Raw genomic sequence first — 23,707 nt, forward strand, 5'->3', positions numbered from 1 at the left:
CAAGACAGTGGTCTATGTTACACTAGTCCTTCTATAATCAGACAGTGGTCTATGTTACACTAGTCCTTCTATAATCAGACAGTGGTCTATGTTACACTAGTCCTTCTATAGCAAGACAGTGGTCTATGTTACACTAGTCCTTCTATAATCAGACAGTGGTCTATGTTACACTAGTCCTTATATAATCAGACAGTGGTCTATGTTACACTAGTCCTTCTATAGCAAGACAGTGGTCTATGTTACACTAGTCCTTCTCTAATCAGACAGTGGTCTATGTTACACTAGTCCTTCTATAATCAGACAGTGGTCTATGTTATACTAGTCCTATCGCAAGACAGTGGTCTATGTTACACTAGTCCTTCTATAATCAGACAGTGGTCTATGTTACACTAGTCCTTCTATAATCAGACAGTGGTCTATGTTACACAAATCCTATATCAAGACAGTGGTCTATGTTACACTAGTCCTTATATAATCAGACAGTGGTCTATGTTACACTAGTCCTATAGCAAGACAGTGGTCTATGTTACACTAGTCCTTATATAATCAGACAGTGGTCTATGTTACACTAGTCCTATAGCAAGACAGTGGTCTATGTTACACTAGTCCTTCTATAATCAGACAGTGGTCTATGTTACACTAGTCCTATAGCAAGACAGTGGTCTATGTTACACTAGTCCTTATATAATCAGACAGTGGTCTATGTTACACTAGTCCTATAGCAAGACAGTGGTCTATGTTACACTAGTCCTTCAAGACAGTGGTGCTTGTCTATGAATTGTGACAGCTAGAGATGGTCACAATAGAGAAAAGTAGTTACCAACATACAGACAATATACACAGAAATATGTAAAATATGAGTACTGCAAAAGTAAATCATCTTTTATAACACATCATTGATTATGTATTAGGAGCTCTGTAAAATAAAGATAAAAATGATTGTACTAGTAATCAGGAGTCAACAGAGAGGCTGTCAACAGAGAGGATGTTAATAGAGATGATGTTAACAGAGAGGATGTTAACAGAGAGGATGTTAACAGAGAAGATGTTAACAGAGAGGATGTTAAGAGAAGATGTTAACAGAGAAGATGTTAACAGAGAGGATGTTAACAGAGAAGATGTTAACAGAGAGGATGTTAACAGAGAAGATGTTAACAGAGAAGATGTCAACAGAGAAAAAGCTGTACTTCTAGCTTCATGGTTAACAGTAGAAGACTTGTTCATTCTGAAGTCCCTCTTGAAGCCCACCCGTCCACCAGTATTAGACATGCAAAAACTTGTAATAACTAGAAAATATATCATAACCATGCAATATATTTATAGTTGAATACTCCTGAATAGACACTAATCATGGTTTTAGCTGCTGCGTTAAGTAAATTAAATCCAGATTAACGTTCGAACCATGTTATTAATGATGACTAGACTAGAAGGGATGAACTGACTGTAGACAACATTCTAATTAAGCTTCTTAGGCACTGCAAGTGTTTCGCAAATCCCGCCTCATTCCCTCGTTGACATAGAGATAGAATGGTAATTTAAAGGGATATTTAGGTTAATTAACGGGGTACCACTATACCACAATCAATTCATCACCCCATCAATAACATGTTTACAAAATATTATTGCCAAAATGAATTCATCATCCCATCAATGACATGTTCAGTCAACAGTAATGCAAAAATCAATTTATCACCCCAGATATGACATGTTTAGTAAACATTATTGCCAAAATCAATTCATCGCCCCATCAATAACATGTTTAGTAAACAGTAATGCCAAAATCAATTTATCACCCCAGCAATGACATGGTTAGTAAACAGTAACTTACTAAAATGTATTTAGTTAGAAACTAGTATAACAGAGCTGCATGCCAAGCTAAAAGGTGAAAGGTCATAGTACCAGGTCAAAGGTTGCGTCGAGGGGTCGCTTCAGTGATTTGACAGCCGACTGAGCCTTAATTAGCAGGCAGCGAGCACAAGGTGGCAATGGGCCAATGAGGTTCAAGCGCATTAACATAAACCAGCAAGCAGAGGTGCATCATGGAGGCAGCAGTGCAGTTTGGGTTGGTGAGAAAACAACAAAACAAACAAACAAAACAACAAATCATTGGAATGCAATATACAACAAATAACATAGCTAGAGGATGCACATTAACAGCTGTAGGGTTGTTACTGTAAACACTACGGCCTTGACATCACTAATGGCTGTAGGGTTGTTACTGTAAACACTAGGGCCTTGACATCACTAATGGCTGTAGGGTTGTCACTGTAAACACTACGGCCTTGATATCACTAATGGCTGTAGGGTTGTTACTGTAAACACTACGGCCTTGACATCACTAATGGCTGTAGGGTTGTTACTGTAAACACTACGGCCTTGATATCACTAATGGCTGTAGGGTTGTTACTGTAAACACTACGGCCTTGACATCACTAATGGCTGTAGGGTTGTTACTGTAAACACTACGGCCTTGACATCACTAATGGCTGTAGGGTTGTTACTGTAAACACTATGACCTTGACATCACTAATGGCTGTAGGGTTGTCACTGTAAACACTACGGCCTTGATATCACTAATGGCTGTAGGGTTGTTACTGTAAACACTACGGCCTTGACATCACTAATGGCTGTAGGGTTGTTACTGTAAACACTACGGCCTTGATATCACTAATGGCTGTAGGGTTGTTACTGTAAACACTACGGCCTTGACATCACTAATGGCTGTAGGGTTGTTACTGTAAACACTATGGCCTTGACATCATTAATGGCTGTAGAGTTGATTCTGTAAACTCTATGGCCTTTACATCATTAATGGCTGTAGGGTTGTTGCTGTAAATTAACAGCTGTAAGGTTGTTACTGTAAACACTGTGGACTTGACATCATTAACAGATGTAGGGTCGTTACTGTAAACACTTCGGCCTTGACATAATTAACAGCTGTAGGGTTTTTACTGTAAACACCGGGGCCTTGACATCATTAACAGCTGTAGGGTCGTTACTGTAAACACTTCGGCCTTGACATAATTAACAGCTGTAGGGTTTTTACTGTAAACACTGTGGACTTGACATCATTAACAGCTGTAGGGTTGTTACTGTAAACACTAGGGCCGTGACATCATTAACAGCTGTAGGGTTGTTACTGTAAACACTAGGGCTGTGACATCATTAACAGCTGTAGGGTTGTTACTGTAAACACTAGGGCCGTGACATCATTAACAGCTGTAGGGTTGTTACTGTAAACACTAGGGCCGTGACATCATTAACAGCTGTAGGGTTGTTACTCTAAACACTACGGCCTTGACATCATTAACAGCTGTAGGATTGTTACTCTAAACACTACGGCCTTGACATCATTAACAGCTGTAGGATTGTTACTCTAAACACTACGGCCTTGACATCATTAACAGCTGTAGGATTGTTACTCTAAACACTACGGCCTTGACATCATTAACAGCTGTAGGATTGTTACTCTAAACACTACGGCCTTGACATCATTAACAGCTGTAGGATTGTTACTCTAAACACTACGGCCTTGACATCATTAACAGCTGTAGGATTGTTACTCTAAACACTACGGCCTTGACATCATTAACAGCTGTAGGATTGTTACTCTAAACACTACGGCCTTGACATCATTAACAGCTGTAGGATTGTTACTCTAAACACTACGGCCTTGACATCATTAACAGCTGTAGGATTGTTACTCTAAACACTACGGCCTTGACATCATTAACAGCTGTAGGATTGTTACTCTAAACACTACGGCCTTGACATCATTAACAGCTGTAGGATTGTTACTCTAAACACTACGGCCTTGACATCATTAACAGCTGTAGGATTGTTACTCTAAACACTACGGCCTTGACATCATTAACAGCTGTAGGATTGTTACTCTAAACACTACGGCCTTGACATCATTAACAGCTGTAGGATTGTTACTCTAAACACTACGGCCTTGACATCATTAACAGCTGTAGGGTTGTTACTGTAAACACTACGGCCTTGACATCATTAACAGCTGTAGGATTGTTACTCTAAACACTACGGCCTTGACATCATTAACAGCTGTAGGATTGTTACTCTAAACACTACGGCCTTGACATCATTAACAGCTGTAGGGTTGTTACTCTAAACACTACGGCCTTGACATCATTAACAGCTGTAGGATTGTTACTCTAAACACTACGGCCTTGACATCATTAACAGCTGTAGGATTGTTACTCTAAACACTACGGCCTTGACATCATTAACAGCTGTAGGGTTGTTACTCTAAACACTACGGCCTTGACATCATTAACAGCTGTAGGATTGTTACTCTAAACACTACGGCCTTGACATCATTAACAGCTGTAGGATTGTTACTCTAAACACTACGGCTTTGACATAATTTACTTACACAGGAATGTTGCTTTTCTTGCTATTCACTGTCACTGGATTAAGCTAAACACTGTTACTGCATTTATCATTAGACACTTCCTGGTTTCAGGAAATTACAGAATTCTTTAAAGTGAATCATATAGTATGTTCAATGCTAATGCATCCAGGACTATTTATGTCCTAAATATAATAAGATGAAGTATTGCTACAGAATTACATTAGCTCTAATAAGCATAACAATAAACACAGTTATAACACGTTATATAAAAATATATCCAGTTATAACACTTTATATAACAATATATCCTGTTAGAACATGTTATATAACAATAAACACAGTTATAACACGTTATATAACAATATATCCAGCTATAACACATGTTATATAACAAGATATCCAGTTATAACACATGTTATATAACAAGATATCCAGTTATAACACATGTTATAAAGCAAGATATCCAGTTATAACACATGTTATATACCAATATGTCCAGTTACAACACACGTTATAACAGGTGTTAACAGTTGAAAGAGCTGCTGGAAAGGGATCAGGTTCGGAAGGGGGCAGTAAGTCACACATTTAGCATGATACAATTAAGCTAACTAGTTAGCTGCATAATTAGTGCTATTACCTTTACTGTCTACATCTGCTGGGTAGTCTAGATGGTGTGAGGGGAAGGGATGAGAGAGGACGGGAGAGGGTTGAGAGAGCAGAGCTTGGAATGTGTGCTGAAGGGGCTGGCTGGGGGAGATGACTGGGGGGGGGGGGTTGTTACAGAGGGATACCTACCATGGCTGCTGCAGCGGCAGCCTGGTTGACCTGGTGTTGGCCAGCCTTTATCTTGGCCTGCAGGTGGGCTGGAGGGTGGAAGTATTTACACTTCTCCCTGGAGCAGCGACCCTTTATGTAGTCCATACACACGGTCACGGTGTTGTCGTTGGTGTCTATCATGGTGCTGTCTGAGGGGTGGGAGAAGCGACAGTCATTCTCCCCCCGCGTACAGTTACCTCTCTGGTACTCCCGACACACCTGGGGAAAGGAAGGAGGGGTGGATAGAGAGACAGACAGACAGACAGACAGACAGACAGACAGACAGACAGACAGACAGACAGACAGACAGACAGACAGACAGACAGACAGACAGACAGACAGACAGACAGACAGACAGACAGACAGACAGACAGACAGACAGAATCCAAGAGAAAAGAGAAAAAGCATAATAAATGGCTGCTGATCAAAATGTTACTTCACATATCAGGGTGGTACCAAACCAAACCAAACTATATATACATATCACAGGGTGGTACCAAACCACGCGTCATCATGATACATGGCATCACAACAAGTCACGGAGGAAAGGTGGACATTCACAGCCTAACAACAACATAACGAGGAAGGGTTTAATATCTGAGGTCTATATATATATATATATATATATATATATATATATATATATATATCACTGTCATGGGCAGAAAGGGCCCTCCACCTCAGCCTATCAATAACCAATGGGAATAATAAGCAACGGGAATAATATGCAATGGGTATAATAAACAATGGGAATAATAACCAATGGCAATAATAAGCAACGGGAATAAATGAATATAAATGCTTAATGAATATATCAAAAGGAACACATACCTGCTAATTACAGTTCAGAATGAATAATCAGCAGCATAAACAGTCATCAATCTCGTAATGTTTGCCTTCTTTCATTTAATCATTCAAGTATAAATATTTTGTTTTTCAAATCGATGACGTGAAAACAAGATTCATATATTCCTGAGTTTTCCAGCAGGGGGCAGTACATGCATGGCCAGGTTGACAATGTGTCGAGCTCACGTCCAGACAAGACCTGGGGCGTATCTCAATAGTCTGCAGCTGCTTCCTTTTCTCCTCTCCTCTCTTTCTACTGGACTGGTTTGTGTGTTTTGTGTGCGTGTGCATTGTGTGTTTATGAAGACACTAGCTTCTCAGACCTGTGTCTAGACAGAGTTAACCGTCTCTGCCTCCTGTCTTCACTGGCCATGCCTCGTCGAAAACAGCAAGGCTCTTTTTAAAAAAGAGGCTGCCTTGTTGTCAGGCAGATGTTCAGAAAAGTAGGGGAGGGAGGGAGCAAGAGAGAGAGACAGAGAGAGAGAGAGAGAGAGAGAGAAATAGAGAGAGAGAGAACGAAGATCAAGGGGATTGAAATTATAGTCTCTTGAGAGAGGGTGGAGGGAGAGGAGAGACAGGGTGAGGGGGGGGAGAGACAGGGTGGAGGGAGAGGACAGACAGGGTGGAGGGAGAGGAGCGACAGGGTGGAGGGAGAGGAGCGACAGGGTGGAGGGAGAGGAGAGACAGGGTGGAGGGAGAGGACAGACAGGGAGGAAGGAGAGGAGAGACAGGGTGGAGGGAGATGAGAGACAGGGTGGAGGGAGAGGACAGACAGGATGGAGGGAGAGGACAGACAGGGTGGAGGGAGAGGACAGACAGGGAGGAGGGAGAGGACAGACAGGGAGGAGGGAGAGGACAGACAGGGTGGAAGGAGAGGACAGACAGGGTGGAGAGAGAGGACAGACAGGGAGGAAGGAGAGGAGAGACAGTGTGGGGGGAGAGGAGAGAGTGTGGAGGGACAGGAGAGACAGGGTTGAGGGAGAGGAGAGACAGGGAGGAAGGAGAGGAGAGACAGGGTGGAGGGAGAGGACAGACAGGGAGGAAGGAGAGGAGAGACAGTGTGGGGGGAGAGGAGAGACAGTGTGGGGGGAGAGGAGAGACAGGGTGGAGGGAGAGGAGAGACTGAGAGGGAGAGGAGAGACAGGGTTGAGGGAGAGGAGAGACAGAGGGAGAGGGAGAGGAGAGACAGAGAGGGAGAGGAGAGAAAGTGGAGGGAGAGGAGAGAAAGTGGAGGGAGAGGAGAGACAGGGTGGAGGGAAAGATGACAGGGTGAGTGGGAGGAGAAGACAGATGAGCTGTGTGCCCTGATCTGTCTCACTCTCTCAATAAGAGTTATTAGCCCTGATCTAACAGCTGTACTATGCCTCTGAGGGAAATTAAACCCTAGGAAAGCTCCTGGTTGGCCAACAACAAGAAGAGGCTGATAATCCTATTTCTATCCAATGGTTACCATCCCTACAGGCCAGTTGTGTCATCATCATGCAGGTAATATGTGGAGGGTCCTACAGTTGTATGTCAAGCATGAAAACAGAATCCTGCAGCTGTTCATTTTTAATGACACACTATGACACTAAAATATGTCTGGCCTTTTTCTGAAGGGTATTTATAGCAAACCCACTTCTTGGCCAACGAAGCTAGTGGTTTAGTTCCATGATGTAACACCAGTAGGCGTTAATGAGGAAAAAGCACATTTCCTCATGGAAACAAACTAATCAGGTATTGGACAGATTCACCCATTATTTCCATGAAATCACTCCTCATCAGTGAAATCATCCCTCATCAGTGAAATCATCCCTCATCAGTGAAATCATCCCTCATCTAATGAGTGAAATCACCCCTAATCAGTGAAATCACCCCTCATCAGTGAAATCACTCATCATCAGTGAAATCACCTCTCATCAGTGAAATCACTCATCATCAGTGAAATCACTCATCAGTGAAATCACCCCTAATCAGTGAAATCACCCCTCATCAGTGAAATCACTCCTCATCAGTGAAATCATCCCTCATCAGTGAAATCATCCCTCATCAGTGAAATCATCCCTCATCAGTGAAATCACTCCTCATCAGTGAAATCACTCCTCATCAGTGAAATCACCCCTAATGAGTGAAATCACCCCTAATCAGTGAAATCACCCCTCATCAGTGAAATCACTCCTCATCAGTGAAATCACCCCTCATCAGTGATATCACCCCTCATCAGTGAAATCACCCCTAATCAGTGAAATCACCCCTAATCAGTGAAATCACTCCTCATCAGTGAAATCACCCCTTATCAGTGAAATCACCCCTCATCAGTGAAATCACTCATCAGTGAAATCACTCATCAGTGAAATCACCCCTTATCAGTGAAATCACCCCTCATCAGTGAAATCACCCCTCATCAGTGAAATCATCCCTCATCAGTGAAATCACCCCTCATCAGTGAAATCACCCCTCATCAGTGAAATCACTCCTCATCAGTGAAATCACCCCTTATCTGTGAAATCACTCCTCATCAGTGAAATCACTCCTCATCAGTGAAATCACCCCTCATCAGTGAAATCACCCCTCATCAGTGAAATCACCCCTAATCAGTGAAATCACCCCTAATCAGTGAAATCCATATCGCTCCACCACACCCTTCCTCCCCCTCGCCTACTCCTCTCCTCTCCTTCCCTGATGACTTTAACAAGTCTGCTGGTCACTCATTTCTCATCTCTCCCTAAATCTTTCTTTCCTGTTATCGACCCTTTCCCTCGTTCACAGAGCTGTCCACTCGCCCTGAGACTCCCTCCCAACATTAACCTCCCAACGTTCCTCCACTTCTCTCCCCTCCCCTCCCCTCCCTCTCCACTCCTTCCTCCTCCCCTCCCTCCCTCCCTCCCTCCCTCCCTCCCTCCCTCCCTCCTCTCCCCCGATGATTTTCCTATTATTTTGTTACTAGTGTATCCTAGGCACCACTGCATAATACATTGCATTGACTTAGTGTCCAATGAATAACTATTGTGATGCAGTGGGTCCTGAGAAGCACAGCTGAGAATCAGGAAGTCCTGTGAGTGATGACTCTGATTTGGAGAATAACATATGTTATGATATAAGATCCATCGCACCACAACACATCTCATGTTCGTGTGTGTGTGTGTGTGTGTGTGTGTGTGTGTGTGTGTGTGTGTGTGTGTGTGTGTGTGTGTGTGTGTGTGTGTGTGTGTGTGTGTGTGTGTGTGTGTGTGTGTGTGTGTGTGCGCGTATGTGTGTGTATGTGTGTGTGTGATAATGGCAGGGATGCTAATTTGCATCCCTCTGTCTTTCTAATGAGCAAAATATGGTAACGTTGTAGTTACGGTAACAGACTGATATCATTACTGCATAATGGAATCAGGGGGTTAGTTACCGTAACATACTGATATATCATTACTGCATATGATAACAGGGGTTTAGTTACGGTAACAGACTGATATCATTACTGCATAATGGAATCAGGGGGTTAGTTACAGTAACATACTGATATATCACTACTGCATAATGATAACAGGGGGTTAGTTACAGTAACATACTGATATATCATTACTGCATAATGGAATCAGGGGTTTAGTTACGGTAACAGACTGATATATCATTACTGCATAATGATAACAGGGGTTTAGTTACGGTAACAGACTGATATCATTACTGCATAATGGAATCAGGGGTTTAGTTACGGTAACAGACTGATATATCATTACTGCATAATGGAATCAGGGTTTAGTTACGGTAACAGACTGCTGTGTATTAGATGTGCATAATTGAACTGTATTAGTTAATTAATTAATTAATTAATTAACTAAGCTACAACTTTTTAAGCAACACTTTTCGACTCAGCTCCTTAACAAGGTAAGAGACTCAAGCCGTAACAGAAAATCTACTTTGGTGAAAGCAGTTAAAGATGTCCAGTCCTCATTGACTGCTAGTTACCATCCTTTCACTGTGTAACAGTGACTGTAGACTTGGGAAACCATGCAAATTGTTTTTTGATTAATCAAGAGTTGTGTTTTGATAAATCAAGTGCTAGTGTGCAGAGAACAGCATGAGGTTGAGTCAGAGTTTCTGTGTATTTGTTTAAACAGCTCACCTCCAGTCTGTCTGTCCTCATGAGTCTCTGTGTATTTGTTTATACAGCTCACCTCCAGTCTGTCTGTCCTCATGAGTCTCTGTGTATTTGTTTAAACAGCTCACCTCCAGTCTGTCTGTCCTCATGAGTTTCTGTGTATTTGTTTATACAGCTCACCTCCAGTCTGTCTGTCCTCATGAGTCTCTGTGTATTTGTTTAAACAGCTCACCTCCAGTCTGTCTGTCCTCATGAGTCTCTGTGTATTTGTTTATACAGCTCACCTCCAGTCTGTCTGTCCTCATGAGTCTCTGTGTATTTGTTTAAACAGCTCACCTCCAGTCTGTCTGTCCTCATGAGTCTCTGTGTATTTGTTTATACAGCTCACCTCCAGTCTGTCTGTCCTCATGAGTCTCTGTGCAGCAGCAGCAGAGGGCATGGAGACATTGGGGTTACTGGTCACCAGGACCGGGGCGCTGGACATGATCTCAGAAGGCATCAGGCCGGGCGACACCGGGCCCAAGTAGGGGTTAAACGCAGCGGCCACCGCAGCAGGACTGATATTGGAGGCAAGGCTGGGCGTCACAGAGAACATAGGGACCGGCTGTACGGAGACAAGAGAAGCACAATGCCGAGATATTCAGCCAGTCTTAGAAAACAAAGATAGGTGACACTTTATTTGGATAGTCCATCTGTAGATGCTGTAACATTTCAACTAACTATCTACTAACCCTAACCTTAACCCTTACCCTTGTTCTAAACCTAACCCTAAGCTTTATTATAAACCTAACCCTTATTCTAAATTTACCACAACCTTAATTTTAACCTTAGCAAACAGATACATTTTTTTGATAGTATGGCGATTGGTAGAGCGATCTAAAGGACTATCCAGACTATCCAAATGAAGTGTGACCTAGGTGAGGACTGAAGAGAAGTGAAATACAGAGAGAGACAGAACAAGAGTTAGAGAAAGGGAGAGAGAGAGAGAGAGAGAGAGAGACAGAACAACAGAGAAAGGGAGACAGAAGGAGAGAGACAGGACAAAAGATAGAGAAATGGAGACAGAAGGAGAGAGACAGGAAAAAGATAGAGAAATGGAGACAGAAGGAGAGAAAGGGACAGTGTTCTCTTGATGCCTGCTCCTGTTTCCTACAGTATGCTATTCACTCACACATAGTGGGACGAGTCTCATCTCCATCTGTGTGGTGATATTTATTGTGTGTGTGTGTGTGTGTGTGTGTGTGTGTGTGTGTGTGTGTGTGTGTGTGTGTGTGTGTGTGTGTGTGTGTGTGTGTGTGTGTGTGTGTGTGTGTGTGTGTGTGTGTGTGTGTGTGTGCGTGCGTGCCTGCGTGTGTGTGTGCATATGAGTGTGTCTTGGAGCATGGTTAGGGTTGTAGAGAGATACTGGCACCAGTTCAAGCAGACAGCTGCATTCCCTGCACGTGACACGCTGAGTCTGTACTGGCTGACGTAGCGGGTTCTCAAACACACCAAGACAGTTGTGAAGAGGGCACGACAAAACCTTTTCCCCCTCAGGAGAGGGCTTGGGTCCCAGATCCTCAAAAAGTTCTACAACTGCACCATCGAGAGCATCCTGACCGGTTGCATCACCGCCTGGTATGGCAACTGCTCGGCATCTGACCGTAAGGTGCTACAGAGGGTGGTGTATATGGCCCAGTATATCACTGGAGCCAAGCTTCCTGCCATCCTGGACCTATATAATAAGGCGGAGTCAGAGGAAAGCCCATAAAATTGTCAGACTACGGACTATTTACATTGACACCCCCCTCCCCTCAATTTCTTTTGTACACTGCTGCTACTCCATGTTTATTATCTATGCATAGTCACTTCACCCCTACCTACATGTACAAATTACCTCGACTAACCTGTACCCCCGCAAACTGACTCGGTACTGGTACCCCCTGTATATAGCCTCATTATTGTTATTTTATTGTGGTACTTTTCCTTTTTTTTTTACTTTAGTTTATTTGGTAAATATTTGATGAACTATTTTTGATCTGCACTGTTGATTAAAGGCTTGTAAAGTAAGTATTTCACGCTAAGGTCTACACTTGTTGTATTTGGAGCATGTGACAAATAAAGTTTGATTTGATTTGATTAGAAAACGTCTCGACCAGGAGGAAACATCCCACTGAAACATCCCACATCCCACTAATCTCACTAGCCTGGTACCAGATCTGATCTCACTAGCCTGGTACCAGATCTGATCTCACTAGCCTGGTACCAGATCTGATCTCACTAGCCTGGTACCAGATCTGATCTCACTAGCCTGGTACCAGATCTGATCTCACTAGCCTGGTACCAGATCTGATCTCACTAGCCTGGTACCAGATCTGATCTACTAGCCTGGTCCCAGACTGATCTCACTAGCCTGGTCCCAGATCTGATCTCACTAGCCTGGTACCAGATCTGATCTCACTAGCCTGGTACCAGATCTGATCTCACTAGCCTGGTACCAGATCTGATCTCACTAGCCTGGTACCAGATCTGATCTCACTAGCCTGGTACCAGATCTGATCTCACTAGCCTGGTACCAGATCTGATCTCACTAGCCTGGTACCAGACCTGATCTCACTAGCCTGGTCCCAGAACTGATCTCACTAGCCTGGTCCCAGATCTGATCTCACTAGCCTGGTCCCAGATCTGATCTCACTAGCCTGGTCCCAGATCTGATCTCACTAGCCTGGTCCCAGATCGGATCTCACTAACCTGGTCTTAGATCTGATCTCACTAACCTGGTCCCAGATCTGATCTCACTAACCTGGTCCCAGATCTGATCTCAACAGCCTGGTCCCAGATCTGATCTCACTAGCCTGGTCCCAGATCTGTTTGTGATATTGCCTACTGTCATTGTCAAGCCAAAAGAGACCAGAAACAGACTGCCACCCAGGCAATATTAAAGACACCAGAAAAAGACTGGCACCCAGGCAATATTAAAGACACCAGAAAAAGACTGGCACCCAGGCTATATTAAAGAGACAAGAATCAGACTGCCACCCAGGCTATATTAAAGAGACAAGAATCAGACTGCCACCCAGGCTATATTAAAGAGACAAGAATCAGACTGGCACCCAAGCTATATTAAAGACACCAGAAACAGACTGGCACCCAGGCTAACGAGCTCTAACTGCAGATAGGCTTCATTTTGTTCATCACCTGCCGTTGCTCAGGGCCTTTGGAGACCTCTTCTTCTAATACGGAAGACACCATTCACTTCTACAAGATGATGTCATGGAATACTATAGCACACAGCAATGTCGTTATGTCATAAACATGTCATTGTCGTGGCTACCAAATGAATAATGTCATAAAGAACTGCAAAGAAAGAGGGAGAGAGAGACGGAGAGAGAAAGAAAGAATGAAAGAGAGAGAGAAAGAGAGAAAGAGAGAGAACAAGAGAGGGAGAGAAAGAGAGAGAGAGAGAGAATGAAAGAGAGAGAGGTAGAGAGAGAGAAAGAGATGGAGAGAGGGAGAAAAAGAGAGAGAGAGAGAGAGAGGAGGAGAGAAAGAGAGAGAGAGAGAGAGGGGAGGAAAGAATGAGAGAGGGAGAGAAAGAGAGAGAATGAGAGAGAGAGAGATGGAGAGAAAGAGAGGAGGTGAGAAAGAGAGAGAATGAGAGATGGAGAGAAAGAGAGAGAGGGAGAGAGAGAGAAAAATCAGGAAGGAAGGAAAGAGAGAGAATGTACTGTAGCCTGACTCCTAACCCATTGTGATGTGGGCCGTCCGTTAGCGTTTTCTCTGTCTAATATAAAGCATCATCAGCATTCAGGCCCAGGCTATAGTAAGCTTTAATTTACATCCCCCTCAGCTGAGCAACTTGCCTGAAATTAAAACACATGCCAACGCTGAGAGGAGAGGGAGGTGAAGAGGGAGAAATGGGGAAGAAGAAGAAGAGAGGGGGAGAAGTAGGAAGAAGAGAGGGTGTGAGGGTGAGAAGTGGAGAGTTTACGAGAAAGAGAGGGAGAGCGTCTTGACTTAACTCCTGCTTCCTTTGTTTACATTTTCCCTGTGTCTCTCTTCAACCATCTCTCACAGTCTCACTTCCGAATTAGACGTTTGTCCATGTTTCTCAAAAGTTACATTTTGAACTTGTTTCAAATGTCAAATTTCAAAGTGTTCAGGTAAAGTTTAGGCATTATCTCCTAATTTTTAAGGATTAGGTATTAACTCTGAATGGTTAAGGTCAGGGTTAAGGTTTGGGATAGCCTTAAAACAAACATATCAATATCAGAATCAGATGCTTACGCCCAACCGCCATCCCCATCAACAATGCCTTAGCAAAACCGAAACCTACACAAAGGTAAAAATGCACACTGTTGCCCCCAGTGGACGGTTTCCACGTCATCTCCCGACATCCTCAGACATGGATGGACGTCGAGTACTGACTTGTATCATGGGTGACCTGGCTTCTCTCTTTGTGTCCATTTTTCCTGTCTGTTTTTCAGCCTCTACTACAGTATATACTGTATCTACAGCTAACTCTGTCCACCACCTCTCCTTCAATCTCCTCTGTTTCATCCTGCTGTCTCTTCTCTGTCCACCACCTCTCCATTCTCTGCTTTCTTTTCCCACCCAGAGAGAAGGGATGAGAACAGAAGAGGAAGGGATGAGAACAGAAGAGGAAGGGATGAGAACAGAAGAGGAAGGCACGAGAACAGAAGAGGATGGGACGAGAACAGAAGAGGAAGGGATGAGAACAGAAGAGGGATGAGAACAGAAGAGGGATGAGAACATAAGAGGAAGGGACGAGAACAGAAGAGGAAGGGACGAGAACAGAAGAGGAAGGGACGAGAACAGAAGAGGGATGAGAACAGAAGAGGAAGGGACGAGAACAGAAGAGGGATGAGAACAGAAGAGGAAGGGACGAGAACAGAAGAGGGATGAGAACAGAAGAGGTAGGGACGAGAACAGAAGAGGGATGAGAACAGAAGAGGAAGGGATGAGAACAGAAGAGGAAGGGTAGAGAACAGAAGAGGAAGGGACGAGAATAGAAGAGGAAGGGTTGAGAACAGAAGAAGAAGGGATGAGAAGAAAACAGAAGAAGAATGGATGAAAGGTGAGTGGTAAACGACTGGACGTTTCTCAGAGGAGAATGGCAGGTCTCATTGAATCTGTTTTGTATCATTGCCTGGCCTGGCTGGGTCTGGTTGCACTATATGCTGGGCTTGGATCCAGTGTGTGTGTTTGTGTTTGTGTATGTGTGTGTATGCATGTGTGTGTATGTGTGTGAGCATGTGTGTGTGTGTGTGTGTGTGTGTGTGTGTGTGTGCGTCCATGGGTGTGTGTTCTCTCACCATACATGTAGGATGTAGCTGTGTGCTGGGCATCATGGCATTGGCCAGCTGCATCTGCTGTGCCAGCATGGCCATGTTCTTCTGTTGGATCAGATTGTTCCTGCCGTTGATCTCCAGCTGGGTCTTCAGGTGAGGAGGAGGGTGTAGGTACTTACAGTTCTCCCTGGAACAACGACCCTAAGAGAAGGAGAGGAGGAGAGAGAGAGACAGAGAGAGAGAGAGAGAGAGAGAGAGAGAGAGAGAGAGAGAGAGAGAGAGAGAGAGAGAGAGAGAGAGAGGGAGAGAGAGAGAGTGAGTTAGAGAGAGAGAGTGAGTTAGAGAGAGGAGAGAGAGAGAGAGAGAGAGAAAGGGAGAGAGAGGGAGGGAAGGAGAGAGAGAGCGCGAGAGAGGGACAAAGAGAAAGAAAGGGAGGGAAAGAGAGAGATAGAAAGAAAGAAAGAAATAAAGAATGAGGGGGGGAGAGAGAGAGAGAGAGAGAGAGAGAGAGAGAGAAAGATGGGGGGGAATACATACAAAAATCTAAACATTCAGAACATTCAGGACACTTAGAACATGACCTTGGAGCTGGATTCAAACGGAGGGTGATAAACACTTAGAACATGACCTTGGAGCTGGACTCAAACGGAGGGTGATAAACACTTAGAACATGACCTTGGAGCTGGACTCAAACGGAGGGTGATAAACACTTAGAACATGACCTTGGAGCTGGACTCAAACGGAGGGTGATAAACACTTAGAACATGACCTTGGAGCTGGACTCAAACGGAGGGTGATAAACACTTAGAACATGACCTTGGAGCTGGACTCAAACGGAGGGTGATAAACACTTAGAACATGACCTTGGAGCTGGACTCAAACGGAGGGTGATAAACACTTAGAACATGACCTTGGAGCTGGACTCAAACGGAGGGTGATAAACACTTAGAACATGACCTTGGAGCTGGACTCAAACGGAGGGTGATAAACACTTAGAACATGACCTTGGAGCTGGACTCAAACGGAGGGTGATAAACACTTAGAACATGACCTTGGAGCTGGACTCAAACAGAGGGTGATAAACACTTAGAACATGACCTTGGAGCTGGACTCAAACAGAGGGTGATAAACACTTAGAACATGACCTTGGAGCTGGACTCAAACGGAGGGTGATAAACACTTAGAACATGACCTTGGAGCTGGACTCAAACGGAGGGTGATAAACACTTAGAACATGACCTTGGAGCTGGACTCAAACGGAGGGTGATAAACACTTAGAACATGACCTTGGAGCTGGACTCAAACGGAGGGTGATAAACACTTAGAACATGACCTTGGAGCTGGACTCAAACGGAGGGTGATAAACACTTAGAACATGACCTTGGAGCTGGACTCAAACGGAGGGTGATAAACACTTAGAACATGACCTTGGAGCTGGACTCAAACGGAGGGTGATAAACACTTAGAACATGACCTTGGAGCTGGACTCAAACGGAGGGTGATAAACACTTAGAACATGACCTTGGAGCTGGACTCAAACGGAGGGTGATAAACACTTAGAACATGACCTTGGAGCTGGACTCAAACGGAGGGTGACAAGATAATTACTCCATCTCGTTTCATCTCTTCCTCCAGCTCATTGTCATGCTTCCCTCCCTCTTTCTTTCTCTCTCTCTCTCTAATCTCACTCTATCCTTTCCCCTCTATCTTTCTTCTGGGTCTCCACGAGAGACAAATTAGGAATAGAAGCAGAGATAAATAGGATTAGCTGTCTATCTCCTCCTGCCAACGAATTATGATACACACACAACCAAATAGAGAGAGAGAGATAGAGAGAGAGAGAGAGAGAGAAAGATAGAGAGAGAGACTAAGAAAAGAGAGAGAGAATGTGTGTGAGAGAGAGAGAGAAATTCACTTGCTATGCCAATAAAGCCCTTAAAGGGAAATGGAAACACTATGATTTAGAGCGCCAGCTAACTGTAAATGCTAATCGCCATATTGGCATTGTTGCATCACTGGCAGGAGAGAACATCTTGGAATCTTGGAATTCCCCAAAATGGCTGAATTTACCGAGTAGCTCCGAGTCTGAGAACAAAAATAAAGTTAGCCTCTATGGGCTAGGTGGCGCGATTTTCAAAACGTTAAAAATCCTATTACTTCAATTTCTCAAACATATGACTATTTTACAGCTATTTAAAGACAAGACTCTCGTTAATCTAACCACACTGTCCGATTTCAAAAAGGCTTTACAACGAAAGCAAAACATTAGATTATGTCAGCAGAGTACCAAGCCAGAAATAATCAGACACCCATTTTTCAAGCCAGCATATAATGTCACCAAAACCCAGAAGACAGCTAAATGCAGCACTCACCTTTGATGATCTTCATCAGATGACAACCCTAGGACATTATGTTATACAATACATGCATGTTTTGTTCAATCAAGTTCATATTTATATCAAAAACCAGCTTTTTACATTAGCATGTGACGTTCAGAACTAGCATACCCCCGCAAACTTCCGGGGAATTCGCTAACATTTTACTAAATTACTCACGATAAACGTTCACAAAAAGCATAACAATTATTTTAAGAATTATAGATACAGACCTCCTCTATGCACTCGATATGTCCGATTTTAAAATAGCTTTTGGTGAAAGCACATTTTGCAATATTCTAAGTACATAGTCCAGGCATCACGGGCTCGCTATTTAGACACCCGGCAAGTTTAGCACTCACCATAATCATATTTACTATTATAAAAGTTTGATTACCTTTTGTTGTCTTCGTCAGAATGCACACCCAGGACTGCTACTTCAATAACAAATGTTGGTTTGGTCCAAAATAATCCATCGTTATATCCGAATAGCGGCGTTTTGTTCGTGCGTTCCAGACACTATCCGAAATAGTAAAGAAGTGTCGCGCGCATGGCGCAATTCGTGACAATAAAATTCTAAATATTCCATTACCGTACTTCGAAGCATGTCAACGGCTGTTTAAAATCAATTTTTACGACATTTTTCTCGTAGAAAAGCGATAATATTCCAACAGGGAATCTCCTTTTCGGCAAACAGAGGAAAAAATCCCAAATGCGGGGGCTGTCGGGTCACACGCCTAAGCCCAGTGTCCCTTGATCGGCCACTTGAGAAAGGCGATAATGTGTTTCAGCCTGGGGCTGGAATGACGACATTCTGTTTTTTCCCGGGCTCTGAGCGCCTATGGACGACGTGGGAAGTGTCACGTTAGAGCAGAGATCCTTAGTAAATGATAGAGATGGAAAAGAAGTTCAAGAAATGGTCAGACAGGCCACTTCCTGTAAAGGAATCTCTCAGGTTTTGACCTGCCATTTGAGTTCTGTTATACTCACAGACACCATTCAAACAGTTTTAGAAAATTTAGGGTGTTTTCTATCCATATGTAATAAGTATATGCATATTCTAGTTACTGGGTAGGAGTGGTAACCAGATTAAATCGGGTATGTTTTTTATCCAGCCGTGTCAATACTGCCCCCTAGCCCTAACAGGTTAGTTAGGGAGCCAATGAACCTGCTGAAGCCGTCCAGCGTTTAACGCTAGCCTAGTCAACAACAGTCATGACTCGCGTCGCCTCCTCTGCTCAGTTGCTTTTGATGACGGTCGGTCGGTAAACCCTACACCATAACCCTCGACATGTCAAATGGAGGCGCAGGCAGAGGGCTTCAACGTGGGCCTATGACTCCTTTCCATTCAGAAACTCCCGGTTGCCGCATCGAAAGTGTCCTTCGTCGCGAAGTCTGCCTCCACGAAACGCTGTCTGCAGATCCTGCTAGCTCGAGCTGGCACGTCCTTCATCTTCAGGACATGGAGACACTTCTTCATAAGTTGTATGTCCTCGGGCAGCCGATGGTAGTTTACCGAGGGATTTTTTGGGGGAGCCAATTCATACAGCCTGGCGCTACACAGTTCCTGTTTGAATTAGTACTTGTTGTTGCCATCTTCGTTGTCCGACCCCAACCTCACTCTCTTCGATTCACTCTCCGCACGGAAACTCAATACCACAGTCAATTTGCTGATTCCTGCCAGTGAAGCGCTGGCGTCGGTCGTTACTATGGCGATTTAAAATGGAGCTGACCTAAAGCTCAAATAAACCTTGTCGACGATCTAAAATACTAAATATAGATATGTTTTTATGTTAAATGCACATGTTTAGTATTAGTGGATTAAATACATCTCTTTGCTTAGATTGACTTCCTGAAGTGTTTCCATTCCCCTTAAAATGGAATTGAATTGAATTGATATGGGGGAGGAGAGAGAGACCTATGCTGAGAGAACAACAGAGCAATATTGAGAGGAAAGAGAGAGAGAGAGAGAGAGTGTGAAAGGAGGAGGAAGAGCGATATAACTTATTACACCTAGCCCGTCCGTCTGTCTGTCTGCCTGAGGGAGCTCTGAGGGGATGAGAGGGGTGCTGAACACTCCCCTGGAGAAAGATGGCATTGTTGTCTCTGTTCACTGTGTATTTATTCCTCAAGTCACTATTTCTACATTCGTTTTTTTATTTATCTCTGCATTGTTGAAAAAGGACCAGCAAGCATTTCACTGTTAGTTTACACCTGTTGTTTACAAAGCATGTGACAAAAGTCATGAAGGAGAAAGGAGAGGGATAGAGAGAGGGATAGAGAGAGAGGGATTGAGAGGGATAGAGAGAGAGAGGGATTGAGAGGGATAGAGAGAGAGGGATTGAGAGAGAGGGATTGAGAGAGGGACAGAGAGAGGGGGATAGAGAGCGAGGGGGATAGAGAGAGGGGGATAGAGAGCGAGGGGGATAGAGAGAGGGATAGAGAGGGGGACAGAGAGTGAGGGGATAGAGAAAGGGATAGAGAGGGGGATAGAGAGAGGGATAGAGAGGGGGACAGAGAGAGAGGGATTGAGAGAGGGATTGAGAGAGAGGGATAGAGAGAGAGGGATATAGAGAGAGGGTAATAGAGAGGGGGATAGAGAGAGATAGAGAGAGGGGGATAGAGAGAGGGATTGAGAGAGGGATTGAGAGAGAGGGAAATAGAGAGGGGGATAGAGAGGAGGACAGAGAGAGGGATAGAGAGAGAGGGATAGAGAGGGGGATAGAGAGAGAGGGATATAGAGAGGGATATAGAGAGAGGGATATAGAGAGAGGGATAGAGAGATGGATAGAGAGAGAGGGATATAGAGAGGGGGATAGAGAGAGAGGGATAGAGAGAGAGGGTGAGCCCATCCTTCTATAGCTTCTCCCACCAGCCTCCACTGATGGAGGTTGCTGAGTGGAGGACGGTTCATCATAACGGCTCGAACGGAGCGAATGGGATAGCATCAAACACATGTGTTCCGCTCCAGCCATTACCACGAGTCCATCCTACCCACTAAGGTGCCTCCACCCTCCTGTGGTCTACATACAGCTAGTATCAGTACTGAGTTGATGTGCAGGAGGACCAGGTAATAACATGGCTATATACAGGAAGTACCAGGTTCTAACATGGCTATATACAGGAAGTACCAGGTAATAACATGGCTATATACAGGGAGTACCAGGTAATAACATGGCTATATACAGGGAGTACCAGGTAATAACATGGCTATATACAGGAAGTACCAGGTAATAACATGGCTATATACAGGGAGTACCAGGTAATAACATGGCTATATACAGGGAGTACCAGGTAATAACATGGCTATATACAGGGAGTACCAGGTAATAACATGGCTATATACAGGGAGTACCAGGTAATAACATGGCTATATAAAGGGAGTACCAGGTAATAACATGGCTATATAAAGGGAGGACCAGGTAATAACATGGCTATATACAGGGAGTACCAGGTAATAACATGGCTATATACAGGAAGTACCAGGTAATAACATGGCTATATAAAGGGAGTACCAGGTAATAACATGGCTATATACAGGGAGTACCAGGTAATAACATGGCTATATACAGGGAGTACCAGGTAATAACATGGCTATATACAGGGAGTACCAGGTAATAACATGGCTATATACAGGGAGTACCAGTACTGAGTTGATGTGCAGGGGGACGAGGTAATTAAGGTGGATTTGTACCTATAGGTTGGGATAAAGTGACAACAGGATAGATAATAGACAGTAACAGCAGTCAGTAGCCGTTTAGATTTCTTATGGCTTGGTAGTAGAAGCTGTTCAGGGTCCTGTTGGTACCAGACTTGGTGCATCGGTACCGCTTGCCATACTGTAGCAGAGAGAACAGTCTATGGCTTGGGTGGCTGGAGTCTTTGAAAATGTTTTTGGCCTTCCTCTGACACCGCCTGGTATAGAGGTCCTGGATGGCAGGGGGCTCAACCCCAGTGACGTACTGGGCCATACTCACTAACCTCTGTAGCGCCTTGCAGTTGGTGCCTTGCGGTTGGTGCCTTGCGGTTGGTGCCTTGCGGTTGGTGCCTTGCTGTTGCCGTACCAAGCGGTGATGCAGCCAGTCAAAATGCTCTCGATGGTGCAAATGCAGAACTTATTGATTATCTGAGGGCTCGTGTGTGTGTGTGTGTGTGTGTGTGTGTGTGTGTGTGTGTGTGTGTGTGTGTGTGTGTGTGTGTGTGTGTGTGTGTGTGTGTGTGTGTGTGTCCATTGCAATGATACATTTCCTCTAACTAGAATAGGAGCATGACATCTAGTCTTCTACAGAGAAAGGGAACTCTCAATCTGTTCTCCTCCTCTGTGTACCTCTCATCTATCTGTTCTCTTCCTCTGTGTACCCTCTCATCTATCTGTTCTCCTCTCTGTACCCCCTCATCTATCTGTTCTCCTCCTCTGTGTACCTCTCATCTATCTGTTCTCCTCCTCTGTGTACCTCTCATCTATCTGTTCTCCTCTTCTGTGTACCTCTCATCTATCTGTTCTCCTCCTCTGTGTGCCCCTCATCTATCTGTTCTCCTCCTCTGTGTACCTCTCATCTATCTGTTCTCCTCCTCTGTGTACCTCTCATCTATCTGTTCTCCTCCTCTGTGTGCCCCTCATCTATCTGTTCTCCTCCTCTGTGTACCTCTCATCTATCTGTTCTCCTCCTCTGTGTACCTCTCATCTATCTGTTCTCCTCCTCTGTGTACCTCTCATCTATCTGTTCTCCTCCTCTGTGTACCTCTCATCTATCTGTTCTCCTCCTCTGTGTGCCTCTCATCTATCTGTTCTCCTCCTCTGTACCTCTCATCTATCTGTTCTCCTCCTCTCTGTACCTCTCATCTATCTGTTCTCCTCCTCTGTGTACCTCTCATCTATCTGTTCTCCTCCTCTGTGTACCTCTCATCTATCTGTTCTCCTCTGTGTACCTCTCATCTATCTGTTCTCCTCCTCTGTGTACCTCTCATCTATCTGTTCTCCTCCTCTGTGTACCTCTCATCTATCTGTTCTCCTCCTCTGTGTACCTCTCATCTATCTGTTCTCCTCCTCTGTGTACCTCTCATCTATCTGTTCTCCTCCTCTGTGTACCTCTCATCTATCTGTTCTCCTCCTCTGTGTACCTCTCATCTATCTGTTCTCCTCCTCTGTGTACCTCTCATCTATCTGTTCTCCTCCTCTGTGTACCTCTCATCTATCTGTTCTCCTCTGTGTACCCTCTCATCTATCTGTTCTCCTCCTCTGTGTACCTCTCATCTATCTGTTCTCCTCCTCTGTGTGCCTCTCATCTATCTGTTCTCCTCCTCTGTGTACCTCTCATCTATCTGTTCTCCTCCTCTGTGTACCTCTCATCTATCTGTTCTCCTCTGTGTACCTCTCATCTATCTGTTCTCCTCCTCTGTGTACCTCTCATCTATCTGTTCTCCTCCTCTCTGTACCTCTCATCTATCTGTTCTCCTCCTCTGTGTACCTCTCATCTATCTGTTCTCCTCCTCTGTGTACCTCTCATCTATCTGTTCTCCTCCTCTGTGTACCTCTCATCTATCTGTTCTCCTCCTCTGTGTACCTCTCATCTATCTGTTCTCCTCTCTGTACCTCTCATCTATCTGTTCTCCTCTGTGTGCCTCTCTCATCTATCTGTTCTCCTCCTCTGTGTACCTCTCATCTATCTGTTCTCCTCCTCTGTGTACCTCTCATCTATCTGTTCTCCTCCTCTGTGTACCTCTCATCTATCTGTTCTCCTCCTCTGTGTACCCCTCATCTATCTGTTCTCCTCCTCTATGTACCTCTCATCTATCTGTTCTCCTCCTCTGTGTACCTCTCATCTATCTGTTCTCCTCCTCTGTGTACCTCTCATCTATCTGTTCTCCTCCTCTGTGTACCCTCTCATCTATCTGTTCTCCTCCTCTGTGTGCCTCTCATCTATCTGTTCTCCTCTGT

General features: G+C 44.3%; 1 protein-coding gene across 3 annotated transcripts in view; it reads right to left on the bottom strand.

Moving 5' to 3' along the window:
- The window catches only part of LOC106613300 (muscleblind-like protein 1), a 149,869-nt gene that overhangs the window by 17,934 nt on the left and 108,228 nt on the right, over positions 1–23,707 (bottom strand). For all 3 annotated transcript variants that reach the window (XM_045724845.1, XM_045724843.1, XM_045724844.1), the window contains exons 3-5: positions 15,419–15,595; positions 10,492–10,707; positions 5,171–5,410 (exon numbers count right to left, since the gene is read on the bottom strand). In XM_045724845.1, the coding sequence (XP_045580801.1) occupies positions 5,171–5,410; positions 10,492–10,707; positions 15,419–15,595 (633 nt within the window). The remainder of the gene's footprint in view (positions 1–5,170; positions 5,411–10,491; positions 10,708–15,418; positions 15,596–23,707) is intronic.

This window comes from Salmo salar, chromosome ssa09 (assembly GCF_905237065.1).
Source record: "Salmo salar chromosome ssa09, Ssal_v3.1, whole genome shotgun sequence".
Lineage (NCBI taxonomy): Eukaryota > Metazoa > Chordata > Actinopteri > Salmoniformes > Salmonidae > Salmo > Salmo salar.